At 38.4% G+C, this 26304-nt stretch overlaps 1 protein-coding gene across 1 annotated transcript in view; it reads right to left on the reverse strand.

Annotated features, from left to right (window-relative positions):
• The window catches only part of LOC132821839 (mucin-4-like), a 67282-nt gene that overhangs the window by 25711 nt on the left and 15267 nt on the right, over nucleotides 1-26304 (reverse strand). Inside the window, exons 9-23 of the mRNA XM_060834697.1 lie at nucleotides 25656-25789; nucleotides 23109-23270; nucleotides 18408-18563; nucleotides 17585-17715; nucleotides 13003-13094; nucleotides 12200-12382; nucleotides 11482-11631; nucleotides 11255-11374; nucleotides 9964-10169; nucleotides 9265-9346; nucleotides 7450-7623; nucleotides 6779-6880; nucleotides 3035-3274; nucleotides 2647-2790; nucleotides 1714-1892 (exon numbers count right to left, since the gene is read on the reverse strand). Coding sequence (XP_060690680.1) covers nucleotides 1714-1892; nucleotides 2647-2790; nucleotides 3035-3274; nucleotides 6779-6880; nucleotides 7450-7623; nucleotides 9265-9346; nucleotides 9964-10169; nucleotides 11255-11374; nucleotides 11482-11631; nucleotides 12200-12382; nucleotides 13003-13094; nucleotides 17585-17715; nucleotides 18408-18563; nucleotides 23109-23270; nucleotides 25656-25789 — 2255 coding nt within the window. The remainder of the gene's footprint in view (nucleotides 1-1713; nucleotides 1893-2646; nucleotides 2791-3034; nucleotides 3275-6778; nucleotides 6881-7449; nucleotides 7624-9264; nucleotides 9347-9963; nucleotides 10170-11254; nucleotides 11375-11481; nucleotides 11632-12199; nucleotides 12383-13002; nucleotides 13095-17584; nucleotides 17716-18407; nucleotides 18564-23108; nucleotides 23271-25655; nucleotides 25790-26304) is intronic.

A 26304-nucleotide genomic window follows, 5' to 3' on the forward strand; every position in this document is an offset into this window, starting at 1 on the left:
TGATGGAGGCTGGTACAACTGCAACATTTAAAAGGCATTTGGATGGGTATATGAACAGGAAGGGTTTGGAGGGATATGGTCCGGGTGTTGGCAGGTGGGACTAAATTGGGTTGGGATATCTGGTTGACATAGATGGGTTGGACCGAAGGGTCTGTTTCCATGCTGTACATCCCTAAGATCTATGACTCTATGACTATTCCCCAACTCAAGCTGCTTTTGAAGATTGGATTCTTGTAGTCAGGAATACCATGTCTCTCTGGACCCAATCTATGATCATTCACTGGCTCCAAAAATAAATTAGATGACGTTTGGATGAAATACCCCTACAGGACTATTTGATGACCATAACATCTAATCCATAGAATAGTTGATAACACAGAAGGAACCCTTTTGAAGCATGGATTACATGCTAGCTCTCTTCAGAGTAATCCAATCAATCCCACACCTTCTCTTGATTCCTCTGGATCTGTATGCTAGTTTTCTCCAAGTGCCCACATTATTTCCTTTTGAAACCAGTGATCGCTTCCACTCCACCACCCTCATAGTCCCAGGTACAGGCAAAGTGTCTAATGCCTCTTTCACCTCATGTAAGATGGGAGGTGAATTGGTGGCAGGTGAGACGACACTGGAATCTCCATGGGCTACATTTCACAAACCATCTTTAAATAAGCAGTGGGTAGGATGAGGTTGGGGAGTGGTTATAAGTACAGTCCCACAAAACAGTTCATGCATGTACGCAGAAGTATTCTGGGCAGTAGCAAATACATTCACACCATTCAAGTACAAAGCAATAGTCACCTCCAATAACACTCACCACCAAGTTCTTGGGGTGGTCACTCTTGACCAGCAGCTTAAGTGGATCAACCACACTAGTTCTGTGGTTAAAGCAGCAAGTTAGAGTTTGGTATTCTACAGCAAGTAATTCACTTCCTGACTCCTCTAACTCTTTCCACAATCTACAAGGCATAAATGAATACTTTGCATTTAGATTAGATTATAATACTAACAGTGTGGAAACAGGCCCTTCGGTCCAACAAGTCCACACTGATCCACAACCCACCCAGACCCATTTCCCTCTTCACCTAACAGTACAGGCAACTTAGCATGGCCAATTCACCTAACCTGCACATTTTTGGACTGTGGGAGGAAACCGGAGCACCCAGAAGAAACACACGCAGACATGGGGAAAATGTGCAAACTCCACACAGTCAGTCGGCTGAGACAGGAATTGGTAACCCGGGTCTCTGGCGCTGTGAGGCAGCAGTGCTAACCACTGTGCCACCGTGCCGCCCCTGCTTTAATGCTTATCCCTCCAGCTTTGTACAATCAATTTGAAATTACTAATCTTTGCAATACTTTTCACATTTGAGAATATAAAAAATTAACAAGCAATAACAGGATACTGATTTGCTAAGAGCCAATTCCTCACCGATGGTGTAATTTCACTCTCAGAGTAACTAGATAGAGATTGAAGGATATAGAAAGGTAGGAATACATGAAAAAGAAAGGGAAGTAATATATTTTCCTCATATAGGTTCTTTTATCTGACATTGAGGTGAATTGGGCTGCTCCAGGACTTACCTGCAAATATTTGGGGTTAATCAGTTTAATTACATTTCATTTTCTAACATTAGTATTGTAAATTAACTTGATGGTACCAAAATTGGTGATAGGCCAATCATAATTAAAACTTTTTTTCATTTAAACACTCACATAGACTGAGGAACCATTGATTTGAATGATTTCATTGTTAATGCATTCTCCATTCACACTGCAGTTGCATAACACCAACCGGGGTCTAAGAACTGAGGACAGATTATTGGACCCGATTGCTTCAATTTCTAATGATATTCCATTTGTGGTCTTTGGATGCCATATCAAAGTTCCATTCTCTGTGGAGTTTTAAAATAAAATAAGTTAAAAAGTATTGTGTAACTAATAGAATACATTATTTAAATTAATCCTGCCCTGATCCTCACATTTTATAACTTCAACGAAGTGACTAAATGACTAAAATCGTACTGAAAGTTTAAATGAATGAGGCAATCAAGTAAGACTAATTAGCTTTTAAATCTTCATTAATTATTGTCCTAAATTAATCTTAAAATATGCCTTAACAAATTTAATAAAGTCATTTGTAGAATCTGAAAGTAATAAAACCTCAGCTTTATAATTTGTTTTCCCTTTAACAGTCATATTTACTCCATGCTAAACTTTTACCATTCAAAGCAGAACACTGTATTTTTAACCATGCCAGTTATTACCCTCAGTTTATAATCTACCACAGACCTATTAAATGTACACTTAAGCTAAACTTTAGCTGATGATGGTGTGCTAACACTTGCAAAAAATTGTTACAAGGATATTAATTGTTGTCGAAGAGGAGCAGTTCCTTGTACATCAGTGTGAACATTTGAACTGTGCTGTTACTATACTCTGTACAAACAGTATAATGTCACATCATTCGCCATTTTATACAATCAACTCATCTTTACTGATAATGGATGATTAAAATGGCTCAGGCTTAATTGATCTAGAGATGTTGAATGTAAAGTATATTCAAAGCTGGGCTTGAAACTGAATAATTAGATTGTTCCCATAAGCCACAATGCTTTGAAATGAACATCTTGCTGGGCAAAGCATTACCTGTTACATTCAATTCCTGGGATATGAAAGGAATGAATACAGCATTATTTCCCTCTTGGTCTGTTGCTTGATAGTAAGAAATATTTTGCTGAAACAGTTGTGCATAAATCACTTCTGGTCCTGTGATGGTTGGTGGATATGAATCTAAAGTGGTGTGAAAAAATTAAATAAATGAATATACAGATATGAAATGCTTATGAGCAAAACACCAGTGATATCAATTAAGTATAACTCAAACGATTTTTGGCCAACTAGCTACTTTCAAGATATACAAGGCTTCTTCAGGACAGTTACAAACAAATGTAAATAGAGAGATTTTCTTTATCTACCTCAAACAAATAAATAACAAACAATGGTTCTTTAATTTTGGAAAGTCATAACTGCTTACTCAGCATTTCATTAACTTCCATGAATTCCGTGTTTTTGTTTGCCGTTACCAATCCGATTTCTTTCCGTCCTGTACTTATTGCATCAAAAATGCACTGAGTGTTATTTTTACATTCAATGGCCAACAAATTAAACAAAGTCTCATTTTGTTGCTGGAGATCTCCCAGAAAGCGAGGTGTAAATGAATTGTTTGGAACATTTCTCTCAATTGTGAAAATGGAACTCTCCAAGGGTACTTCCCCTGTTGACCAAGATAAAAAATTAATCAGTTTGATGGATATTACATATTGCTCATACAAACTAATGAAAACAACTGTGTCTCTTTGCTCCATACAAATCTTCAACATGAGATAAGAATTCTACTTGTGTAACATTAAAGGTAAAAAGTAAATTCACCATAGTCCTGTGCTCTTACATACAGAGACGATTGGTGATGGGTTTAACCTAAGAATCACAATACCAGAGGCAGGGTTGAGAAGGAAGGAGGTTTTTGGCAATTTCAGCAAGTGTGGGAAGTAAATCCATCTGTTGGTATCACTCTGTATCAGAAACCAGCCATTCAGCCAATTAGCTACACAACCCAAGTCATACCATGTTTGCTAACCTTTTCTTTCTTCCTTCATGCCTTTCAAGTCACATACTACTACATATCTTAACAAGCAAAGAATGTTGCTGCCGCATTGTTTTGCTTTAACACCTTTGCTGTTCTGAGCATGCACCACAGATTACAGTTACTAAACAATAAAACCAAAAGATGTAGGAACTGAAAGTGGCCACTCCACCAACCAAGTCTACTCTGCCATTGAATGAGATAATTTCTGATCTGATAATCCTCAACTCTGTTTTCCTGACTCCCCTCCCCAACCTACTCACCCTCTCCTCACAAGTCAGCCTGCATACCTGGAATCAGCCCAATGAACCTTCTCTGGACTGCCTCTAATGCCAGTGAATATATCCTGAGATGGGCCTAATACTGTACAGAATATTCCAGCTATAGTCTTGAAGATTTTCATGAAACCGCCCCACTTTTTTACTTCTTTCCCTTTGAAATAAAGGCCAACATTTCATTTTCCCTCCCCATTACTCCCTGAATTTGGATGCTATTCTTTTGTGATTTATGAATGAGAACTCCAAAATCTCTGCTTCATAGCTTTCTGCAGTATATCTCCAATATGATAATATTCAATTGCTCTATGTTTCCTGCAAAAGTGTAAAATTTCACATTTCCTATATTACGCTAAGTTTTTGAACATTCACTCAACCTATTTATGTCCTCGGCAGAATCTGTGTGTCATCTTGACCAATTGCCTTTGCACCTATTTATCATCCATAAACTCAGCTGTAGTATCTTCACATGCCTCATCCAAGTCATTGATATATATTTATGATTATTATATATCTACATATAATACATAGTAAATAATTGTGGCCTGAGAGCTAATTCCTGAAGCAAACCACTAGTTACAGGGTGTCCTCCTGAAAATGTCCTTCCCTAATTCCAACTCAGTCTCCTATTAGTTAGCTAATCATCTGTCCAAACTGATATATCATCTCTCAAATTATGGTCTCTTAACTTAGTAAGTAGCCTAATGTGTGGTGCCTCATCAAACACCTTCAGAAAATCCAAATACAGGCACTACTTTCCCTTCATCTGCCCTGCCTGTTACTTCTTCAAAGAATCTAATAAATTTGTCAGGTTTGATTTCCCCTTCATGAAGCCTTGCTGACATTGCTGGATTATATTAAGTATTCCTAAATATTTTGCTATTCCATTCTTTATGACTGATAGTAACATTTTCCCAATACAGATGTTAAACAAGTTAGCCTTGTCTCCTTCCCTTTTTATGTAAAAGTCTTCACATTTACAGTCACTCTTCTTCAGAACTTCAAGAGTCATAATGGATTTGAAACATGAACTCCTACTAACTGTCCACAAATGCTGCCAGACCTGCTGAGTTTCTTTGGCAAAGTCTATTGTTATCACAGATCTCCAGCATTGCTTTTATTCAATTAATCATGATACTTTTGTGAATTCTGATAAAAGGTTCAACCATCTTATGGATATCACTAAATATTTCAACATTGGATAGCATGAACTTTTCATATTCCAGAATGTGGAAAGTGCATGGTAAGGGTCACTACATTCTACAAGGGAAATATATTTGACAAACTCCCAAACAACTCTATAAGCTCCAAAATATTACATTTTTTCTTTACAATTACAAGGTGTCACTATCTGAATATGGTAATGAACTACCACTCAGATAAGAATATCATTTACAGGGGATCATCTTGAGTTGTTGGATACATAACTGACACAGTAAACCCTGACCAATTTCGTCCAATCCACCCAGCTAGGTTGTAGTGTTATCAAGTTTAATCAGAGTGACCTACCACTCTCCCAACTAGGATTAGCTATTTGGCACCCATGGGTGACTGAATGTGCATTTTTGGTCAGTACAAGACAGCTACTTACCTGTTTAATAAACTAGGTACACTAGAGGAACCAAGCTCATTGTTACAAAATAATCACTATATCCTGTGATTAGGGAACTATACGATGTCTATTTATGAATGGTAATGCCATCCAAAATAAATAACAGACAAATATGACATTTTTATCATCTTGAATGGAATATACAAAGAGCAACAACTTTTGTGGAAGAGCTGCATGAGTTTTTTTTTTCTCTGGAGGTCCCACCTTAAATTATGTCATGATCTAGTAATAAATGAGGTATTGTAATATTGTTGCTTCAGTTAATGATATAAAGATGGACTGTGGAGAGGAAGCTTTTAGACAGCAAATTTAGTCTCAGAATTTGGCGATTTATGAACTATTTGAGCTTAACTATCACTGCTCTGTTTTCATCAGAATCTTCTCTTTGTTTCATCAAAATCCCTTCCATCATAAGTATTCTCACGACCATGGTTTATGACATGAATTAAAAATAATTTTATTATGAACTACATTTCACAATATCTTAGCTGTTTTATAGTACAGAGCGTGAATGCAACTGCAAAATGGCACATTTTTTCCAAGTTATTTATCTTGTTTTCATTAGGCCAACCTTCAAAAAAAGCACTTTACAGGGAAAACTACATATATATCATATGGAGAGGAAAGTGCTATTTGGTTGGCAAATAAAAAGGCATTACTATGGAGATTTCGTAGTTATGATGGTTAACAGCTAACTGCCAAGCTTTGTTTAAAATTAAAACCAACAGTTGATCCCAATTATTTAGAACATGCCCTGAGAAATGAATTATATAATTTCTGTCATCTATTTCATGGAGTTAGAAGTAGCACAAGATGTATACTTGTTCATTCTGTCTACAAAGATCAGGCCTACTATATTAAAATATATAGCTTCCAGTGCACATAAACATCCCATAATGTGAACTTGACTATTATCTTCAATTTGTTGTCAGTGTAAACCTTCACATGCTTGAGGGGTAGGCTTGTCATGGGAAGAATGGTCCTGAAGAAGGTGAGGTGGAAAAGTTCGATAAAATGTGTCATTTGTTTCAGTGGTACTCAACATCTGTAGTCCACAGTGAACAGCATACACATGTCAATTAAAGTTCTGAATAGACCAAAATCCCAAAAGTCTGGTGTTAAAAATACATATACTCCATGGTTTCAACAGAAAACATTTTCCCCAGTGTTTGTGCATGTAATCTGTTTTTGTCTTACAGAACAATTTTATCAACTGTGCTGTTAATCCAGAAACTTTATTTAACTCACAAGACATTCCAAAGCTGAAGATTTTAGCTTCGTTGCTACTTTTTGGAATAAAGGATCCATCTGGCATTGTAAAATCATCATTTGGATTGCCATTCCACACACCTAGAAGCAAACAAGTAAAAAGCATGAGGACTTTATTTAATTGTATCATGAAAAACTTGGAAAAATTTCAGAAATTACTTTGAGACACTGCACAGGTTTCACAATTACAACTTGAAATGATTCTTTTTATGTTACAAAGTTTTCATACAGCGATTTATTAAATAAAACTGCTAACTCTATTTGCAGTTCTATGCATCATAATAAAAACCTCTGGGTAATAACTGGTAGATAAAGAGATGTAGAAATAGAGTGAGATCTAAAATTATAAAGGTGAAGCGGCATAAGAAGTTTGAGGGATTGTCTACAAAACTGTTTTTCTGTTCATATTTTGTTTACAGTCTTGGATAGTTTTCAGGATCTTTGTAATAGAGGAAACATAATATCATGTTACTCAACTCTTCTGCTAACTTTATTTGAATTAAACAAAAAAAAGTGGGGGAAATGAATGACAGAATGATAAATCATGGCTAAATTATACTTGTTGCATTTCTATCCATAAAATGTATATGCTCCAAGATTAAGCAGTAGTGACAGGAAATCACATTTGTCATTAGACAAAGCTGGCTTACCAAGAAGGCCTCTTGTCTTGTTCATAAACTTTTCTGGCAAATCCGTGATTGCAAGTAACATCTCAAATTGTGCTGTCACTGTTACTGAGATACCACTACCAAATGAAGCAGTTACTGATGCATTTCCATTTTTCTCCAGGTAAAAGGTGCCATTACGAAATATTTCTTGGCTATCTGTGGGTGTATAAATATGCAGATGGATGCTGAGTATAATAGTATAAAAATGCAGGAGGATGCTGTTACTAACATTGCATATTTGTGCATTTCTTAGCTGAATGTTCCCTGGCTTGGAATGGTGAGCTTGGAGGCTGGGAAGTTAGGAAAACAGTAAGTACAAAGTCAGGATGGTGCTTGATACATTCCCATTATGTGTACCTGGGTAACCGTGGAGGTGTGAAGCCAATTGTGCTGATGAATGCCCTCATTATACCACATACTGAATTTGCAATTCAGTGGAGGTGGCCTTATTGGTGGGGTTCAAACATCAACGGGATGCTGCTGGTGATGGGAGATCCTTTGAAAGATATTTTACTCCAGTGATGGGGCAGTTAGCATGAAAGGTTACAATCTTGTGTGTGCTGGTTCTAACTGAGGTCTTTCCTCTCCACCTAGAATGTGTCTTTTTTTGCACATCTGTGTAAAATGACAAGCGTACTTCCATGTTGAAGAATCTTTGTGGTCCTGCCATGCTTTAGCAGTGTCCACTTGCCCCAGTGGCACTGGGAGAATTTAGAGCTGCTGCCCTCTGACTGGACTAAGAGATTTGAAAGACCAGGACAGCAACTATAAGGTGGATAGGATGCTGCATTCCAAAAACTGCTGGCAAGTGGAAGGGGTCTTAGGACTCCCAATATGTCCCAAAGTTAGGGGCTGGGTCCTACAGGGAAACCGAACCCAAAGATGCCCCCGAAATATTTAAGTCCAGAGTGAAAGCTGGTGATATTTGTAGATGAAAACCAAATGCTTTACCATGATATTTCATTCTCTACCATTTTAAATAGATTATTAACTTCTCTGCAACAGTAGACAAAGGAATGCCATATAAATCCTTAATTGCTAGATTATCAATATTGTCAATACCAGCTTTTAGTTATACTAGGATTCTGCTGGAAATGCGGAGGAAAAGGAAAATCAGTTGATTAAGAAGACAGGTGGCTGAACCTGTTTCTATCTCCATTGGCATATTAAAATGGCAGTGGAATTAAGACCAGCCCCCATAACCCCTTCTAACGATGAAACTGCCACTACCCCCACAAGACACTTACAGGTAATTAAGGTTTTAGATTTAGATTACTTCCAGTGTGGAAACAGGCCCTTTGGCCCAACAAGTTCAACCAACCCTCCAAAGAACAACCCACCCAGACCATTCCCCTACATTTACCCCTTCACCTTACACTACGGGAAATTTAGCATGGCCAATTCGCCTAACCTGCACATTATTGGACATTTTCTTGCATCATGAACTACAATTACAGGTGTGTAGCAGTTCTTACATTTCTTGTCTCTTCTATTGACATTAGACCCTCACAGAATGTGGTAGTGAGAAAGTGGTCCTACTTTGTAGGTTTCCTGAGCTATGTCTAAGGGATGAGGAAATAATATCCTGATTATCCTGGGCGTGTACTGCAAAATATACAACTGGCGGTGGTGGATGTGGAGAGAGGAGTGGGGAGAAACAGGATGGTTTGTCAAGTGTACATTGTGTGAGTTTAATTATATTTTAATATTTTGTTTGTGTAGAAGCTTATAGGAGTAAATGTCAACATTATAATAATTTTATAAGAAATCGGTACACTTTGATTTGGTTATCCTCACCTGCAGTATTAGGCACGAACTGCACTCTGTCATTATTTACTAGCACTTCAATTGAATCATTTCCTTTCAAAATCATCTGAACCTGCAGAGAAATCATGTAACAACACTCTTGAAAACAATTGTCACAGAAACTTTAATGCCAATGATTCAACTTTTAGAACATAGAGCACAAGATGAACTACAATTAGTGGCCCTTTGGGCCATGATGTTGTACTGAATATGACGCCAAATTAAACAAATTCCTTCTGCTTGCCCTTGTCCATATCTCTCCATTCCTTGCTTATTCATGGTGCTTACTACAACGTCCCTTGAATTCCCCTATTGTATCTGCGTCCACCACCATCCCCGGCAGTGCGTTCTACACTCCTACCACTTTCTGCATAAAGAACTTGCTCTTCACATCTCCTTTGAACTTTCCCCAACTGACCTTAAATGCATGCCTCCTAGTATTAGACACTTCAACTCCGGGAAAATATTCTGACAGTCAGCCCTACTTATGCATTGCATAATTTTATAGACTTCTGTTAACTTTCCCCTAAGCTCTGCTGCTCCAGAGAAACAGCCTGAGTTTTTCTAGCCACAGTTTGTACCTCATACTTTCTAATACAGGCAACATCCTGGTGATGCACGTATTGCTAGACAAGGCAAAGAGGCATTTATTTTTATGCTTATCTGTTTTGAGACAAAATCTTTACTTACTGTGATAGTTTTGTTTTGTGTGTGCTGAGCTGCAAAAGCCATGAAGTTTGTGGCTTGAGCTGTTCCCGTTTGGACTGTGCGACCATGGAGCTCAAAAATGGTGGCACCATTGTATTCAATATTAAGCAGCATAAAATCTCCAAGACCATTAAAAGTGTAGGGAAGTCCATCAAGGGTTATGAAATGGGGATCACCAAGCATTATGGCTGTCAGAATGACACAAGAAAGATGTCAAGATTTAAACTGTAATGTATTTAAAAATATCAAGGTCATCCAACATGAAAATTCAAGCAGCCTCTTGTTTCAGCTCACAAATACCTTTAAATAGTTATGTCATCTAAATTGATAAAAATTTGGAATGAGATTCAATCTCAAGTAAATACATGAGAGAAAGTAGGGAAAATGAAAACAACAGTGTGTGATAGAGGAGCAGAGGAGAGACTTTGGAGAGCAAAGCATTTAAAGGTGCAGATAAGGAAGAAAGATGGGAAAGAAGAGGTGGAAAGGAGATGGGAAGTGTTGGAGAATAACTGGAAGGGGGAAGCAGGTTAGGAAGAACTTCTCTTACCTCCCACAGGGCTCAGCTTTCTTGTCAGTAGCTGGGATTGTATGGGATATAGTCTGATTACTTTTGTTTCACTCAGGACTTTTTCCATAACTTTGTTAAATAAGCACAACACTGAGTACCCTCTTTCTTTTTTATACTTAGGATTTGAGGCAGGATAGTGTTCTGAGGAATCGAAATTGAGGTTGGAGGGGAAGCAGCTCAATTGCCTAACTCAGTCTCAAATTTGCAGCTCTGTTCAGAGTTGGAAGGGTGAGATTGCAACCTGGTTGAGAATTATTGAAAATAATTCTGCACTTACAGCAAAAGTACATCTGTTATGGGATAAGATAGTGGCTAGGAGGAAAGGAAACAACCATACTCAAAATGATGTATTGTTGTGTCTGATAACCTCTGCTAGTAAGGATACATATGCAGTTTAATGATGGGCTCAGTGTGGATCAGAGTCTAAATCAGAAAAGGAGCTTATGTTGTGTATGTAATTGATAATACAAATATGTCAATCGCTATTTATAGGAGTAAATGGGACTGTACAGAAATATTAAAAAGTTTTAATAATATTTTATCATAAAATAAAATAGCTTACAATGTATTTTGGCATAGATTGTTATAAACCACTTGATTGTTAATGCAAACTTTAATAAAGAGATTATCAGCTTTGCTCCTCAATATTTTAATGAATATCTTTATTGAAGCAGTAACCTTGTTACTTAAAATGTAAATTACCTCGGGTTGGTGGCCTGTAGTTTAAACAGCTAATGCTTGGTCTTTTGATTCTGAAATAGTTACAGAATAATGGGTTGTCAACATTTACACAGCACCATTTGAATGGATCTAGGTCAAATTCTGTGAGGAAAGATTGATAATTGCATGAATTGTACAGTTGTATACACCTATGAAGTTATCAGACAAAGTGGAAAAATATTTTGTAACAATTTCAAATAAAAACATACGCTTGTTCAGACTTGAGGGATCTGATGGTCCAGATGTCCAGTAACGTTCCTGCCAACCTTCAAGAAATGCATTCCTCCCATTGTAATTACACCTTTGGCCAGCACTATTTGCATTTGGGCTGGTACTACGAAGAACTTTGGCTGTAGCATCTGGTAAATTCAACAAAAGACCACTTTATGGCAGAATTTATTGCAATTGCTTAGACAAATTAGCACCACCAAATGATATCTGGTGTCAGACACAAATTTCTTATCAATAGCATGCTTTCAATTGTTCCAAATTATGATATGATGAGAAGGTATCAGTTACATCTTCATGCATGCAGGTGCTATGTACAATAAGTGAATTGATGACACATTTGTAAATAACATGCTTCCAAATAGAGAATCTGTTCTGTTATTGCCTTTGGTTCATAACAGCTTTTGCATAAGTTTTCTTAGTGCACTGTTTTGAGAATGTACTTTCAAATCAAAGAAATCATAGCCATTGCAGACAGATAACATCCAGAGAATTAGCACTACTTGGCTTTAGTTGTTCATTTTCTTTCTGAAAAATAAAACATGACCATGGTTTGTACTAAAAAAATTCCAAGCAATTTAAGATATCCTGATTCTACTGAAAGATCTCTGAACTGAAAATTACTTGTTTCTCTCTACAGATGCTGGCTACCCTGCTGAGAAATTCCAGCATTTTTATTCTTATGTAATAAATCCATACCTCGACTGGACCTTCGGAATCGATTGTCTGATCGTCCTTGAGGAAAACTGCATGGACAGGAAAGTAAACCTGCGTTCCACTGAGATGGATTTGGCTCTAAACTAAACCAACTCAAGCAGTCTGCTTTGTAATTAATCTGTGGTGTGCCCTCAGTCAGTTTGTACAGTCGTAGGCCTTTCAAATCTAAGGAAATACAAAATAGTTTGCAATTCAGATTTCAGCATTAATCTCAAAATAATAACAATTATATATTCACTTTATATAATCCAAGCATGAAATTAAATTGTCGTACTGGTATTTAATTACAGATTTTGATGTTAATGGATCTTTTGGCATTGTCCTGCATTAGGGTTGCAATTCAAAATTGGCAAACTTAACTGAACCCATAAGTTGCCAGGGCCAGGCTTCAATGATAAATTTATATTTTCATAAAAATAGTTTATATTTGGACCAGACACCTGACCAGTGCTAACAAGTCTACTGATGTGAAGGATTAGAGCTGTGATGGAAGTGATTACACTGTAAATTCCTATATCCATTGCATATGTAGATATTCTGAATGCATTATAGTAATATTAAAAATACTTTTTAAAAGTATAAGATCTGAATTTGAAATTAGAATTATTTACGAGTCAATTATACTTTGAATGTTGATGATCAAATTAAAGACCTGCAATGATTTAGAATGAGTACTTACCAAGTAAGTACTCAATTCACATTAAACATGGATTTCTAAAATTTAGATAATAAGAAAAAAATTCCAACAATGATTTCCTCTTCAAATAGAATAAAGGGAAATAAACCTGTATTTGTCCCAGTATATTTATCAGGTCGAAATCTTTCAGCAACTGTAGGAAGTTTTATTTGCTCGTCGTTCATAAAGAATCCATCGCCACTATGACAAAAAAGGAAAACACTAATGTAATTTAGTCACATATTTGCTGTTTGCTTTTAGTATGTAACTTGCATGAAAATTATAGTGGCCATTTTGTACATGGCTTCTAGGCAACATGTGTTTCTCTTGGGTTTCCAACTTGTCACACCTTACAGTTTGATCTGAAGTATTTGCCATGCTTGCTGAGAGTTTAGATGAAAGAGGCTTATGCAATATCATTCATGAACTGACAACTGAGCATGTATTAATCAAGCACGTGACTTACTTCTCTAGAAAGGTGAGGAACTTATATAGATTGAAGCAACAGTAGAGCAGAAATCATTTTGCATTGGTAAGATGGTTAAAGTGCTGACTGCAGTTAACGACATCCTTGTATAATTTTGTATAACTATCTGAATCTCTTTAATTTTCTTAAAGTTTGGAAACAGTCAGATTACATGTGATCAAGTGTGAATCCTTCAAGTTAACACCAGATTTTCCATGAAGTATCTATCCAAATAATTCTGCCCTCTCCAAACTCTTCAAGGTTTACAAGGCTTTTGCCATTGATAATTACTAGTTGAGTGATACCACTCCAAGGTTGCAAAACTGGATTTTGCAGCACTGATAATGTCAGGATTATGGAACCCCTAAAGGAATAAGTGGCATGGTGTGCACTATGAATCATTTACAGTATATCCCATGAGTCATCCTATGCTGGGCATGGTATCAGTACAGGTAAGCCATGTGTGTGATCAAAGTGTGAGGAGATTTTGGTAGTGACTACAAACAGTTGTCCAAACATTTTGCTGAACGATCACTACAAAGATCAACAATCTGTATAGCTAATTCTGAGCTACAGAGAATCCCCAGTAGCATTGTTTAATGGGTCAGCCATCTAAACCACAAGTGAGGTGCTTTTGACTAACATATGGTAAATAAAATTTATCAAAGCAGTTTGGCTTGTCTTTCGCCACCATAGCAACACTTTATCCCATCTCACTATCCACTGGGGGTGCTCCATAACAGTATTTCTTTGGCTGCTTATAACATAAAAGCCACAACAACCTTTGCAGAATAACTTCATCCAACAACACATCTACTTATCCAAAAAAAACACTCTTCTACATTCCCTTGGTGTCTGTATGGCGACATCTTTTTCTCTCCTAGTGTTTCCACACTTTCCTAGCCCAATGGCTGCCACATGGTCAGTCAACTGATGACGAATTTAATTGGAGGAGATTGTAGATGGCAGTGCAGGATGAAAGAGTTGAAGGTCTAACTTCAGATGGTGTTGCCTCAACAAAAGTAACAGGCAACAGCAAGGGCATTACTGCAGCCAAACTGAGAAAGGGCACCAGATTTTTACACCATGGTTTGACTGATCCTCCCATTGTGCAGCATCTCCTCAACTCTCGAAATTTATCAGAAACCAGATTCCTGGCTGCCATGTGAGCCTGCAAACCTCTTTTTACAAATTAACTCATAGGCTGAGGGTGTCGCTGGCTAGGCCAGCACTGATTTCTCCTTTCTAATTGCCCAGGGGGCATTTAAGAGTCATTTTAGTACTGTGGGTCTGGAGTCACATGTAGGCCAGAGCAGGTAATGATGGCAGTTTCCTTCCCTAAAATGCATTTGATGGGTTTTTTCTGACAATCAACAATGGATTCATGGTCATCATTTATGAATAACTGAATTCAAGTTCCACCATCTACCTTTGTAGCATTCAAACCTGGGTCCCTAGGATATTACCACTGATAATACATTGATAATACCACTCAGCCATCACCTTCCCTTTGAGAGCTGAGATCCTCAGTCATGATGGCAGCAGCCTGAAACTCCCTGCCATCAAACATGGATCTTATGACCTCTTACTGATCTCCCAGTGCAGCAATATGAATTTGAGGCTTTCACCTGTGCTGCAGTAGAAGCTGTAAAAACATACAGCAATACTGTACACAACTGTATTTGTGAATTCTATCGTCACTACCATGGTGGAAAAGGATGAGTTCCAAGGTTGTGTGATGTTCTCTTCCAGGATAAAGCTAGATTTCTTCATACTTCTTTTCTGCTGCTCTACCAAAAGATTCCCAACATTTCAATGTACAGTACATGGGCATCAGGGTTCTGCAGTATTCCTCCACAATGAAATCCTTATCTGAATTCCCTGGCCCAAATCTTAATCTTTAACATTTTGTCACATAATCTACCCTTTTCCTCTGCTCAAATTGTAGCATTAAAGTGGTTGGTCATCTCCTATCTCCCTCCTGCCTGTCCAGTACTTATAAGGTACAAATTATAAGTGTGATGGAGTACTCTCCACTTGCTTTGGTAGGTGCATCACCAATAACCTTCAAGAATCCTTCACTTCCTCTAGCACACTGTCCTATCTATAAGACACATTGCCTTGCAGTAACTCACCAAGGTTCCAATGACAATACCAATTGGTACCTCTACCATATAACAGGATAAAGGTAGCAGTTACATGGGAATACCACCATGCTGTAAGTTCCCATCCAAGTCACACACCATCCTGACATGGAACTAAAGTACCATTCCTTCATTGTTGCTGGATCAAAATCCTGAAACCAGCTTCTGAATAGTACTAGCTGGAGCACATGCAAAACTTGCATGATGTTAGGCTACTTGTTGAGCCTAGAAGCAGCCAGCATCATGTTACAAAATTATGAGGGGCATGGATAGGGTAAATAGGCAAAGTCTTTTCCCTGGGGTCAGAGAGTTCAGAAGTAGAGGGCATAGGTTTAGGGTGAGAGGGGAAAGATATAAAAGAGACCTACGGGGCAACTTTTTCACACAGAGGGTGGTACGTGTATGGAATGAGCTGCCAGAGGAAGTAGTGGAGGCTGGTACAATTGCAACATTTAAGAGGCATTTGGATGGGTATATGAATAGGAAGGGTTTGGAGGGATATGGGCCGGGTGCTGGCAGGTTGGACTAGATTGGGTTGGGATATCTGGTCGGCATGGACAGGTTGGACCGAAGGGTCTGTTTCCATGCTGTACATCTTTATGACTCTATAAATGAAATAGATGTCGGCCCAATTGATCCAGTAGAGCCTGCCCTGCCAGTCAATAATGAGGGGTAATCCAGCATTGTCCTAAGGTCAAGTGATAGTTTTTCTTCATCGGACTTTCTTTTTAACCAACCAGCTACTGGTATTGTGGATTTATTTTTTTGCCCACACAATTTCAAAGTGTTTGATTCTCAGAACTCTGAACAACAGCAAGGACTTCTCATGCATCATTTCTGATTCTAGTCAATTTGAAGTCTTGCTTATAGATGCCCTTCTATTGCAGATGAGGCTGACCTGTTCATTTTGTGGCAGTAGCAAGCTCTCCAAGAAGCAGGCCTTTTGAAATGTTGCCATCATCCATTTGGGTCACATGACACAGCCAAAAAATGTTGTCACTAAGCCAAAAGGGCAAATATGTTAGGGGCCCCTCCTCTTCAACCCTACCCCCTGTGTATCTGTATTTGACAATCTCTCCTGGCAAGGTTCACCAATATCCATCCTGATGGTGGAGGAAGCCATTCAGCCACTTTTCCTGAACTGCATAATTGTCCATATTTTGCAAGTATAAAAGGAAGGTGCTAAGAACATAAATTTTAATCACGTGGAGTTTTATGCTTTTTGTTGGTTTGTGTTGGTCCACGCCTGTCTTTTGAACTTTGAAACAATAGCTGTGACTTGGTCACCTTGATGCTGATTTTGAGATCAACGGGTAGGTATATATGAACATATTTTGAGCAGAAGTAGATCACTTTGGCCACGTGATTCATCTGTGGTCCTGACCTCCCTTGAATTGCTGTAGTTTAGCCTGGGATTGCGAGGTATCCAATCTACATGCATTGTCATAGGAAGGGGCTCAATAGGGCTTGATAACAGAGAGGCTATGTCCTGGCAAGGAAAGGCTAAGACATTCACATTCCTTTTCATAATATTTGTACTTTTAGGCCGTGGCAAGTGCTGAAAGTAAGGGATAAAAAGCAAGATGCCTACAAAACATCTCCCACTATGCTAACAGATTTGATGTATCTCATTATCCAAGAGATGTTTTGCCATCCAACTAAATGGACAATGTTATGATGACTCATAGAGAGAGAATCCTTTATGGTGAGATAATTAATTTATCCTATCCTCATTACAAGGCCAAATCGTCTTAGTCATTATAGGATTAAGTCTTAAATAACATATTGAGGTTGGGTCCAGAATATATAGTTTCAAAAACTGTCCTGAATACATCCTCTAAATTCATCTTCCAGGATACCTTTGTCAAGTTGATTAGTCCAAATATAAATAGGTATGTTATGATGCAATTTGATTCAAGTTTATTATCTAAAAATAACACTCTCAAAAGCAGGGTGGCAATGTGACGGTGATAAATTGACTGAGTAATGAAAAGTATACATTATATAAGGATATTCTGGTCTATCTCTGAATAATATCTAAAAGAGTGCGGTTTCTCTATTGTACTCAGGGCTAAACCTACCTGCTGAAGCCAATAAGAAGATCTTTAGAAGCAAGTGTTGATACATCCCAATTCATTCCACCAGACTCATACAACATGACAACATATGACGTGCTGCCATCTGTAGTGATAACTGCTTGGTAGGTGTTCGTCTATAATTAAGATATTGAATATAATTTTTAGATATTTTTAATATCAGAGTATTAATTTGGAACAGAGAGTAGCTTGCATGGTAATACATTTGTTGTGCTGAGATTAGAATGAAAAGTGATCATATTTTAATGCAGATACAAAGCTCTTAATAACACATTTTGGGGGTTAATTCAGAGGTAAATAACTAAATGTCCTTGAATGTAATCAATCCTGATTTTTCTGCTTTGCATTTTAGAGTTAGACGTGTGTATGTGCCTAACATGACAAATATGAAGCCATTTAATCAGTTACCAGTTGAAGTCAAGCATATCAAGTAATACTCAGAGTAGATGAGATGAACAACACAGATGCATCTAAGGTTAGGCTTGATAAATACATGACAAGGAAGGAATAGAAGGACAGGGGTAAATAAATTAGAATGAGAATAAATAAATTGGGATGGAGCACAAACACCACTTAAAGAGTTTGTTTCTGGGCCACAAACTGTATATTTGTATACTTAAAAAATTATGAAAAATTCTAGAATTAGGTATTACAGAGTAAGGACATGAATATGGCAACAACAAGTCACAAAATCGCAAGAGAAAAATAAAACACAATATTGAGGAAAAGAAAATACATAATACTACAAATCTTAGAAATGTCTTTACATTTTATTTGAATAAAACATACTAAGCTTGTACACACATACCTTACTTCTTATTTCAACCAGACTAGCTGCAGGTACTTTATCCCAGGTTATTTTTAAGGTCCATTTGGCTTTATATTTAATTTTGAGTTGGTCAGATATTATTCTTTCTACATTCTGTGTCAAGTTAAAAAATTCGGAACCATACGTTTTGTACTCCTATGAAATAAAAGTGCTGTGATTACAGAATGAATATTGCCTCATGTTAAGTTATTGACACACTAACATAAGGAATTACAGGACTTGTGATGATCATTGGCTAGTCTCAATAATGAGCAACTATTTCTGATATCTTGCAGTAAATCACTGGAGTGACAGTGCAAATGGTGATCGCTCAAATGTGCACCCCTTTAAACCTTAAACTTTTCCAATTGACCAATTATTTTTTAAGCTGTCACTTTTACCCCTATCTGCTTAAAGTTATTAAATTTAAACTATGTTTTAAGCTTGAGTTTGTCCCTTTTGGGTTTTGGGTAAACTTAGACATATCGTCAGGGTTCATTTTACTCATTCCTTAAAGATTCTGAAAAATTGAACACTTTTTCCACTGAGCCTCCTCTGTTCCAGAATAAACAATTTTACATTCTTCAATAATTCCTCGTTTCCTAAATGCCTCAAACTTGTAACAGCTGCAGTTTATGGGCTAACATGTTTTTGGGATTGTTGGTGGAAATATAATTTTCAATGACCTGACTGAATAAGAAGAGCTTCAGAACTCACAGGCTGGCTTTAAGAAAAATTAGGAATTGTTTGATTTTATATTGATATCAATGATATGGAGAGGTGCAAAATGTACCCTGGAATTTCAATGTTCACCACCAAGAGTGGCTCAGTAGCAGCACTACTGATCAAGCTGATTGGGTCCTTAAGGACATAACTATGAGACTGGGCCTGCAGCAGGTAGTGACGGAAAAACAGACTTGACCCCTCCCTCACAATCTGCAGACTGTACATGTATGTGTCCATGACAATATCTGTAATAGTGGCCACCTCACAGTCCTTGTGGAGATGAAGTCCCGCCTTCACGCTGAGGATACCCTCTATCATGCTATGTTGCTCTATCACCATGCTAAATGGGACGGCTTCAAACAAATACAGCAACTCAAGGCATTCATGAGGTGCAGTGGGCCATCAACAGCAGCCAATCTGTACTCCAGCATAATCAGTAACCTCATTGTCTGGCATTTCCTCTACTAAACCATTACCACCAAGCAAGGAGATCAACCTTGGTTCAATGGAGAGTGCAGGAGGGCATGCGAGTAACAGCACCAGGCACAGCTAAAAATTAGGTATCAACCTGGTGTAGCTACCAAACAGGACTACCTACATGCCAAACAGCACAAGCAGAAAGTGATAGAAACAGCTAAGCAGTCTCAGAACAAAAGGATCACAGCTAAGCTTTGCAGTCCTGCCACATCCAGTTGTGAATGGTGAAGGACAATTAAACAACTCGCGGGAGGAGGAGGCTCCACAAAGATCCCCATCCTCAATGATGGAAGAGTGCAAAGGATGTCTGAAGCTTTTGCAGCAATGATTGGAGGAAACTATGCTGGTCCAGGACACAGCTGAATATAGATCAGTTGGCGACATGGGCAGAAAAAAATGGCAGATATAGTTTAATCTGGATAAATGTGAGGTGATGTGTTTTGGAAGGTCAGGAACAGGTAGAAATTATACAGTGAATAGCAGAACCCTAAGGAGTATTGATAAGCACAGGGATCTGAGTGTGCAGGGCAACAGATCACTGAAGGTAGCACTGCAGATAGATAAGGTAGTAAAAAAGGCTTATGGTATGCTTGCCCTCATTGGAAGGTGCATTGAATATAAGGATAAACAAGTTATGCTGCAACGTCTTAGAACTTTAGATAGGCCACACTCGGAATACTGTGTACAGTTCTGGTCATCACATTACAAGAAGGATATGGATGCTTTGGAGATGCTTTGGTACTGAAAAGGTTTACCTGGTATAGGGGATTTTAGCTTTGAAAAATGGTTGGATAGACTGGGTTTGTTTTCATTGAAATGCAGGAGGTTGATGGGTGACCTAATAGAAGATTGTAAGATTGTGAATGGCATGGATAGAGTGGAATGTATGAAGTTTATTCCCAGGGTGGAGGGACCAATTACTAGGGCAGACAGGTTCAAGGTGTTGGGGGGGATGTTGAAAAGAGATGTGTGGGGCAAGTGTTTCACACGAAGGGTGGTATGTGCCTGGAATGCATTGCCAGAGGAGGTGATGGAAGCAGACACTGTAGTAACATTCAAGAAGCACCTGGATGAATACATGAGTAGGAAGGGAGTAGAGGGAAACAATCTAATCACTGCTTTTTGATATTTAATGAATTCAATCACTGAATCAACATCTTGGGGTTACGATTGACCAGACACTCAACTGGACACACTGTATAAATACAACGGCTACAAGAGTAGGTCAGAGATCAGGAATACTGTGCCAAGTAATTCACCTCCTGACTCTCCAGTTTGTACCGTCCACAAGACACAACCCAGCAGTGTTATGGGAATACTCCCCACTTGCCTGGATGAGTGCAGGTCCATCAACACTCAAGCATTTTGACATCGTTCAAGACAAAACAGGCTGGTTGATTGGCACTACATCCACTCTCTCCACCACTGATGCTCAGTAGCAACTACATGTACCACCTAAAAGATGCACTGTAGAAATTCACCAATGATCCCCAGACAGCACCTTCTAAACCCATGACCACTTTCAACGAGAAGAACAAGGGCAGCTGATTCATAGAAACATCACCATCTGCAAGTTCCCCTCCAAAGCACTCCTTATCCTGACTTGGAAATATATGACTGTTCCTTCACTGTTGCTGCATGAAAATCCTGGAATTCGCTCCCTCAGGGCATTATGGGTTTACCTACAGCACATGAACTGCAGTGGTTCAAGAAGGCAGCTCACCACCATCTTCTGAAGGGCAGCTGGGACAGGCAATAAATGCTGGTCAGCCAACGATGCCCATGGCCGATGATTGAGTGAAATAAATGACCACAACAGATAAGTCACACAATTATGTTGTTGCTATTTAGAAGACTTTATTGTTTATGTAATGGCTGCTGTAATTCATGATGTTGCAGCTATGATACTTCTGATAAACCTAATTGGCTATGCAGCGTATTGTGAGTTTGGGAAAGGCTGTTTAAGAAGGGTGGTAAAGACAAGCCAGGGAACTATAGACTAGTGAGCCTGACCTCAGTGGTGGACAAGTTAGTGGAGGGAATCCTGAGGGACAGAATGTACATTTGGAAAGGCAAGGATTGATTAGGGATAGTCAACATGGTTTTGTGCACGGGAAATAGTGTCTCACAGACTTGAGTGAGTTTTTTGAGGAAGTAACAAAGAGGATTAATGAGGGCAGAGTGGTAGATGTGATGTATATGGACTTCAGTAAGGCATTTGACAAGGTTCCCCATGGGAGACTGATTAGCAAGGTTAGATCTCAGAGAATACAAGGAGAACTAGCCATTTGGATACAGAATTGGCTCAAAGATAGAAGATGGAGGATGGTGGTGGAGGGTTGTTTTGCAGATTGGAGGTCTGTGACCGGTGGAGTGCCACAAGGATCAGTGCTGGGTCCTCTACATTTTGTCACTTACATAAATGATTTTGATGTGGCCATAAGAGGTACAGTTAGTAAGTTTGCAGATGACACCAAAATTCGAGGGATAGTGGACAGTGAAGAAGGTTACCTCAGATTTCACAGGATCTTGACCAGATGGGCCAATGGGCTGAGAAGTGGCAGATGGAGTTTAATGCATTTTAGGAAAGCAAATCTTAGCAGGAATTATGCACTGAATGGTAAGATCCTGGGGAGTGTTGCTGAGCAGAGGCCTTGGAATACAGGTTCATAGCTGCTTGAAAGTGCGGTCGCAGGTAGATAGGATAGTGAAGAAGGCGTTTGGTATGCTTTCTTTTATTGGTCAGAGTTGGGAGGATATGTTGTGGCTGTACAGGACATTGGGGAGAGGCTGAACAGGCTGGGGCTGTTTTCCCTGCAGCGTCGGAGGCTGAGGAGTGACCTTATAGACATTTACAAAATTATGAGGGGCATGGATAGGATAAATAGACAAAGTCTTTTCCCTGGGGTCGGGAAGTCCAGAACTAGAGGGCATAGCTTTAAGGTAAGAGGGGAAAGATATAAAAGGGGCCTAAGGGGCAAAGTTTTCACACAGAGGATGGTACATGTATGGGATGAGCTGCCAGAGGAAGTGGTGGAGGCTGGTACAATTGCAACATTTAAGAGGTATTTGGATGGGTATATGAATAGGAAGGGTTTGGGGGGATATGGGGTGGGGGCTGGCAGATGGGACTAGATTGGGTCGGGATATCTGGTCGGATGGACGGGTTAGACCGAAGGGTCTGTTTTCATCTCTATGACTTTATGACTCTATTATATTAATTGCAACTTCATTTTTTGCATTGTGCACAAACGCTGGAAAAATCATGACAAATGCACATCATATTTCCAATTATTTTGTGATTTCCTAATTTGGATGCATGAATGTTGTTTCACTGGAAAAACTACTAGTACATTCAGATATTGTTCAGTCTGATAAAGAACACTTTACTGATACGCTCACACGTAATTTTCAAGATTTTTGAGCAATTACATTGATCAAATTTAATTCCACTGATTCTCAATATAAATTTTGATCATTGTTTAATAAATACTGTACCTGATAGAAAACATTTCCAATGCTGCCTGAGATGTCTGCATCACTCCAAAACACAGCAATCATTGGTGGTACAGTAGTTGCAGTAAATTCATTAAATGGATTTGTATAATTGAAAATCTCAGTCTCTGATGCTGGAAAAATGATCAAACCGTTGTCTGTGAACTGTCAATCAAAAAAAGATGATTTGTGCTTTAAAAAGTAGTTTAAACATACTGCAAAGGGAAAATAATATCACCAAAATATAAACAATGCCAGCAGACACCTACAAACCATATGCAGCCTATTTTGTAGACTTAATCAATCACATCCATTCCACACATCACCTCCTTCCCATGCAATCACAATCTCCCCATGCTATCCCATTCCATGATTCCCATGCCATCCTTCCCCATGCCATGTTATTCCATCCTTCCTTTTTGATTGCTCCCTTGCTATTGCAGCTCACCATCTCCTGCCAATCCCCACCTATGCCAATCATACTCCAGCTAAATGTTTTGTCCTCCCATGTCATTTTACATCCTCCATTCTCTGAAATGCCATCCCACCCTGTGCTGTCCATTAACCTCCCATCACCACCACTCTGCCACAAACATAACTCCCCGCCCTCTCCCAAGCTGGTGACTGCCAAATGAACAAAGAGAATGAGGCATATGATGCAGGACTGCGTATTGTGTTTCAAATACTGCCTGATAATGTTTCCACGGTGAAGTAAAGCCAGACTAAAGGCCACTTCAACACATGTAGCTCTGCTGCAGAGGGCAGAGGAGAAAGAACAGAAAAATAATGATAAGGGATTCAATAATTAAGGGAAGAGACTGCAGTTTTGCAGTCCCAGATATGTCTCCAGGATGATTTTCTGTATCTTGGTGCCACAGTCAAGGTTGTCACTGGGTGACTGCAAACCATTCTGAATGAGGAAATTAAACAACCAGATTTTGTGGTCTACTTCAGAACCAAGGATGGTTGGTAAAGAGGAGTTAGAGCCTTCAGACCAAATTTTAGGCAGTTGAGAAAGAAATTTAAAACAGAAACTCAAGCTTGTTATCTCTAGACTATTTACTGGCACACATGACTGAGTATAGTGTGAGGTAGATAGTGCAGATGGATGTGCTGCTGGTGACATAATACAGGAGGGAAGGCTTTAGATTCCTAGGCATAAGGGTCAATCTTGATGAAGGTATGACATACTCAAAGGGATGGGTTACATCACCACAGTGATATGACAAATACTGACAAAGAACAGTTTGCTCCCCCAGTTGAGAATGTGGAAACCAATTTGGCAGAGGGATGTGACATTGAGCACAGATTCAGAGTAGAGAGAAAAAAAGCTGAAAAAATATCAAAAAAAATAACTAAGTATGAAAGGCTGGGGAAACAAAAGCAAGAAAATATGCAATAAATAATTTATTTATGATTACAGGGATGCATGCTAATAGAATGAAGGTAGTGAATAAGACAGATAAGCTAAAGGCACACATGGACACTTAGAACGATAACATTATGGCTATTGCTAGATCATGGCATAAAGAGAGGTAAGAATGGCAAGTCAATATTTTGATCACTAGTTTTTCAGACAGGATAGAGTTTAAAAAGGGAGGGTTGTCAAAATATGAGTTAAAAGAAGCATTCACAGCCGTGAGGAGATATATTTACTAGAAGGATTATTTAAAGTGGCCATTGCATTGACTTAAGGATCAAGTTGCAAGTAAACAACAGAATACAATACTATACCCTTGGATGGATATAGAGTGCAAGCATATTTGGAAACTGCTGAGAAGCCTGGAATTATTATGGTTATATTAGTATAAGATTTCAACTACCTTGCTATTAATTGGGATGAAATCAATATAAAGTAATATAAAGGACCAAGTCTGTAAACTGCATTCAGGAGAACATTTTTTAGCCAGTACATAGTGAGACCAACAAGAGAAGTTCAAGTTTTGGAAGTAATTTTGTGGAATGAGGATTTATTAGGTTGAAGGGATATCGGTAGGAGAGATCTTCTCAAGATAATGATTATAACCCTGAGTTAGCATAGTCATGAAAAAGGACAAAGACCAGAAATAAAAATTCACAATTAGGGAAAGGCCCATCTTACAAAGTCAAAATATGATTTAGCACATGTGGAAACAACTGATTGGAAACAACAAACTGTACCTAAACTAGTGCCCGAGCAGCAGGAGGCACTTATACAGAACACAGAGAAAATTCAGAACGAATACATTTCCACAAGGAAAAAAAGAGCTGTATACTGAAAATTTAAGACTCCTATATATTACAGGATGACATACAGCAAAAGGAAAAGAATGCTTCTGGGTTACTTGAAAGGTTAATATTGCCTGTCCAAAGTAACATGTTGGAGTGGTCATTTGGCATGAACCATTCCCAAATTAAACGTTGGTGGTGGTGGGTGAGGTAAGGTGTTAAACAAGCATTAATTGTTCTCAAATGGGGAGATTGTCTGACTGCATCACTATAACTGGTAAAACTGTGGTGTTCAATCCATGATGAACTAAAGCTTCAGTGAAAGTCACTTTGAGTACTTACATAAATTAAAGGATAACGAGCTTTTCCAAAAGTGAAGTCAATCTCTGGCTTAAAAATGGGAGAGACGACATCAAATGCTGTTTTTGGTAGCAATTGATCACCAACATCCTGTCCATATTCAAAAAGAATGGCAGCTAAACAAAGGGGAAAAAAAGATTAATTGAAATATTGTCACAAAAATGCTAGAAACCGGTATTTTAAAATTCATCCTCAAAGTATGGGTGCCATAGGTAATGGTGACATTTATTATCCATTTGTACCACTCTGAGAAGGTGATGGTAAGATATCTTCTTGATCCACTGCATGTTTCATGTATGTTGATCATAAAGCATCCATCAGATTGATGTGGGAGTTTAGGGAATAGATGAAATACAGAATTATACAGAATAGGGAAAGACCATTTCTTCCATTGTGTTTTGACTTATCCTAATAGTACTACTGTACTTCTCAACAGCTATTGTCTTTTTTAAGTATCTAGTGTCAGCCATAACTCAGCTGTAAGCAACTCCTGGATCTGAGACATATGATTGTAGATTCAAGTCCACTCAAGCACAAAAATGATGCAGAGTTGAAGGTGACTGATCATGTAAATTCTCCATCTTTGTTTTTCATGTTTCCCCATGAATAGGAATATATTTGGTGACATGAC

Source organism: Hemiscyllium ocellatum, chromosome 13 (assembly GCF_020745735.1).
Source record: "Hemiscyllium ocellatum isolate sHemOce1 chromosome 13, sHemOce1.pat.X.cur, whole genome shotgun sequence".
NCBI lineage: Eukaryota > Metazoa > Chordata > Chondrichthyes > Orectolobiformes > Hemiscylliidae > Hemiscyllium > Hemiscyllium ocellatum.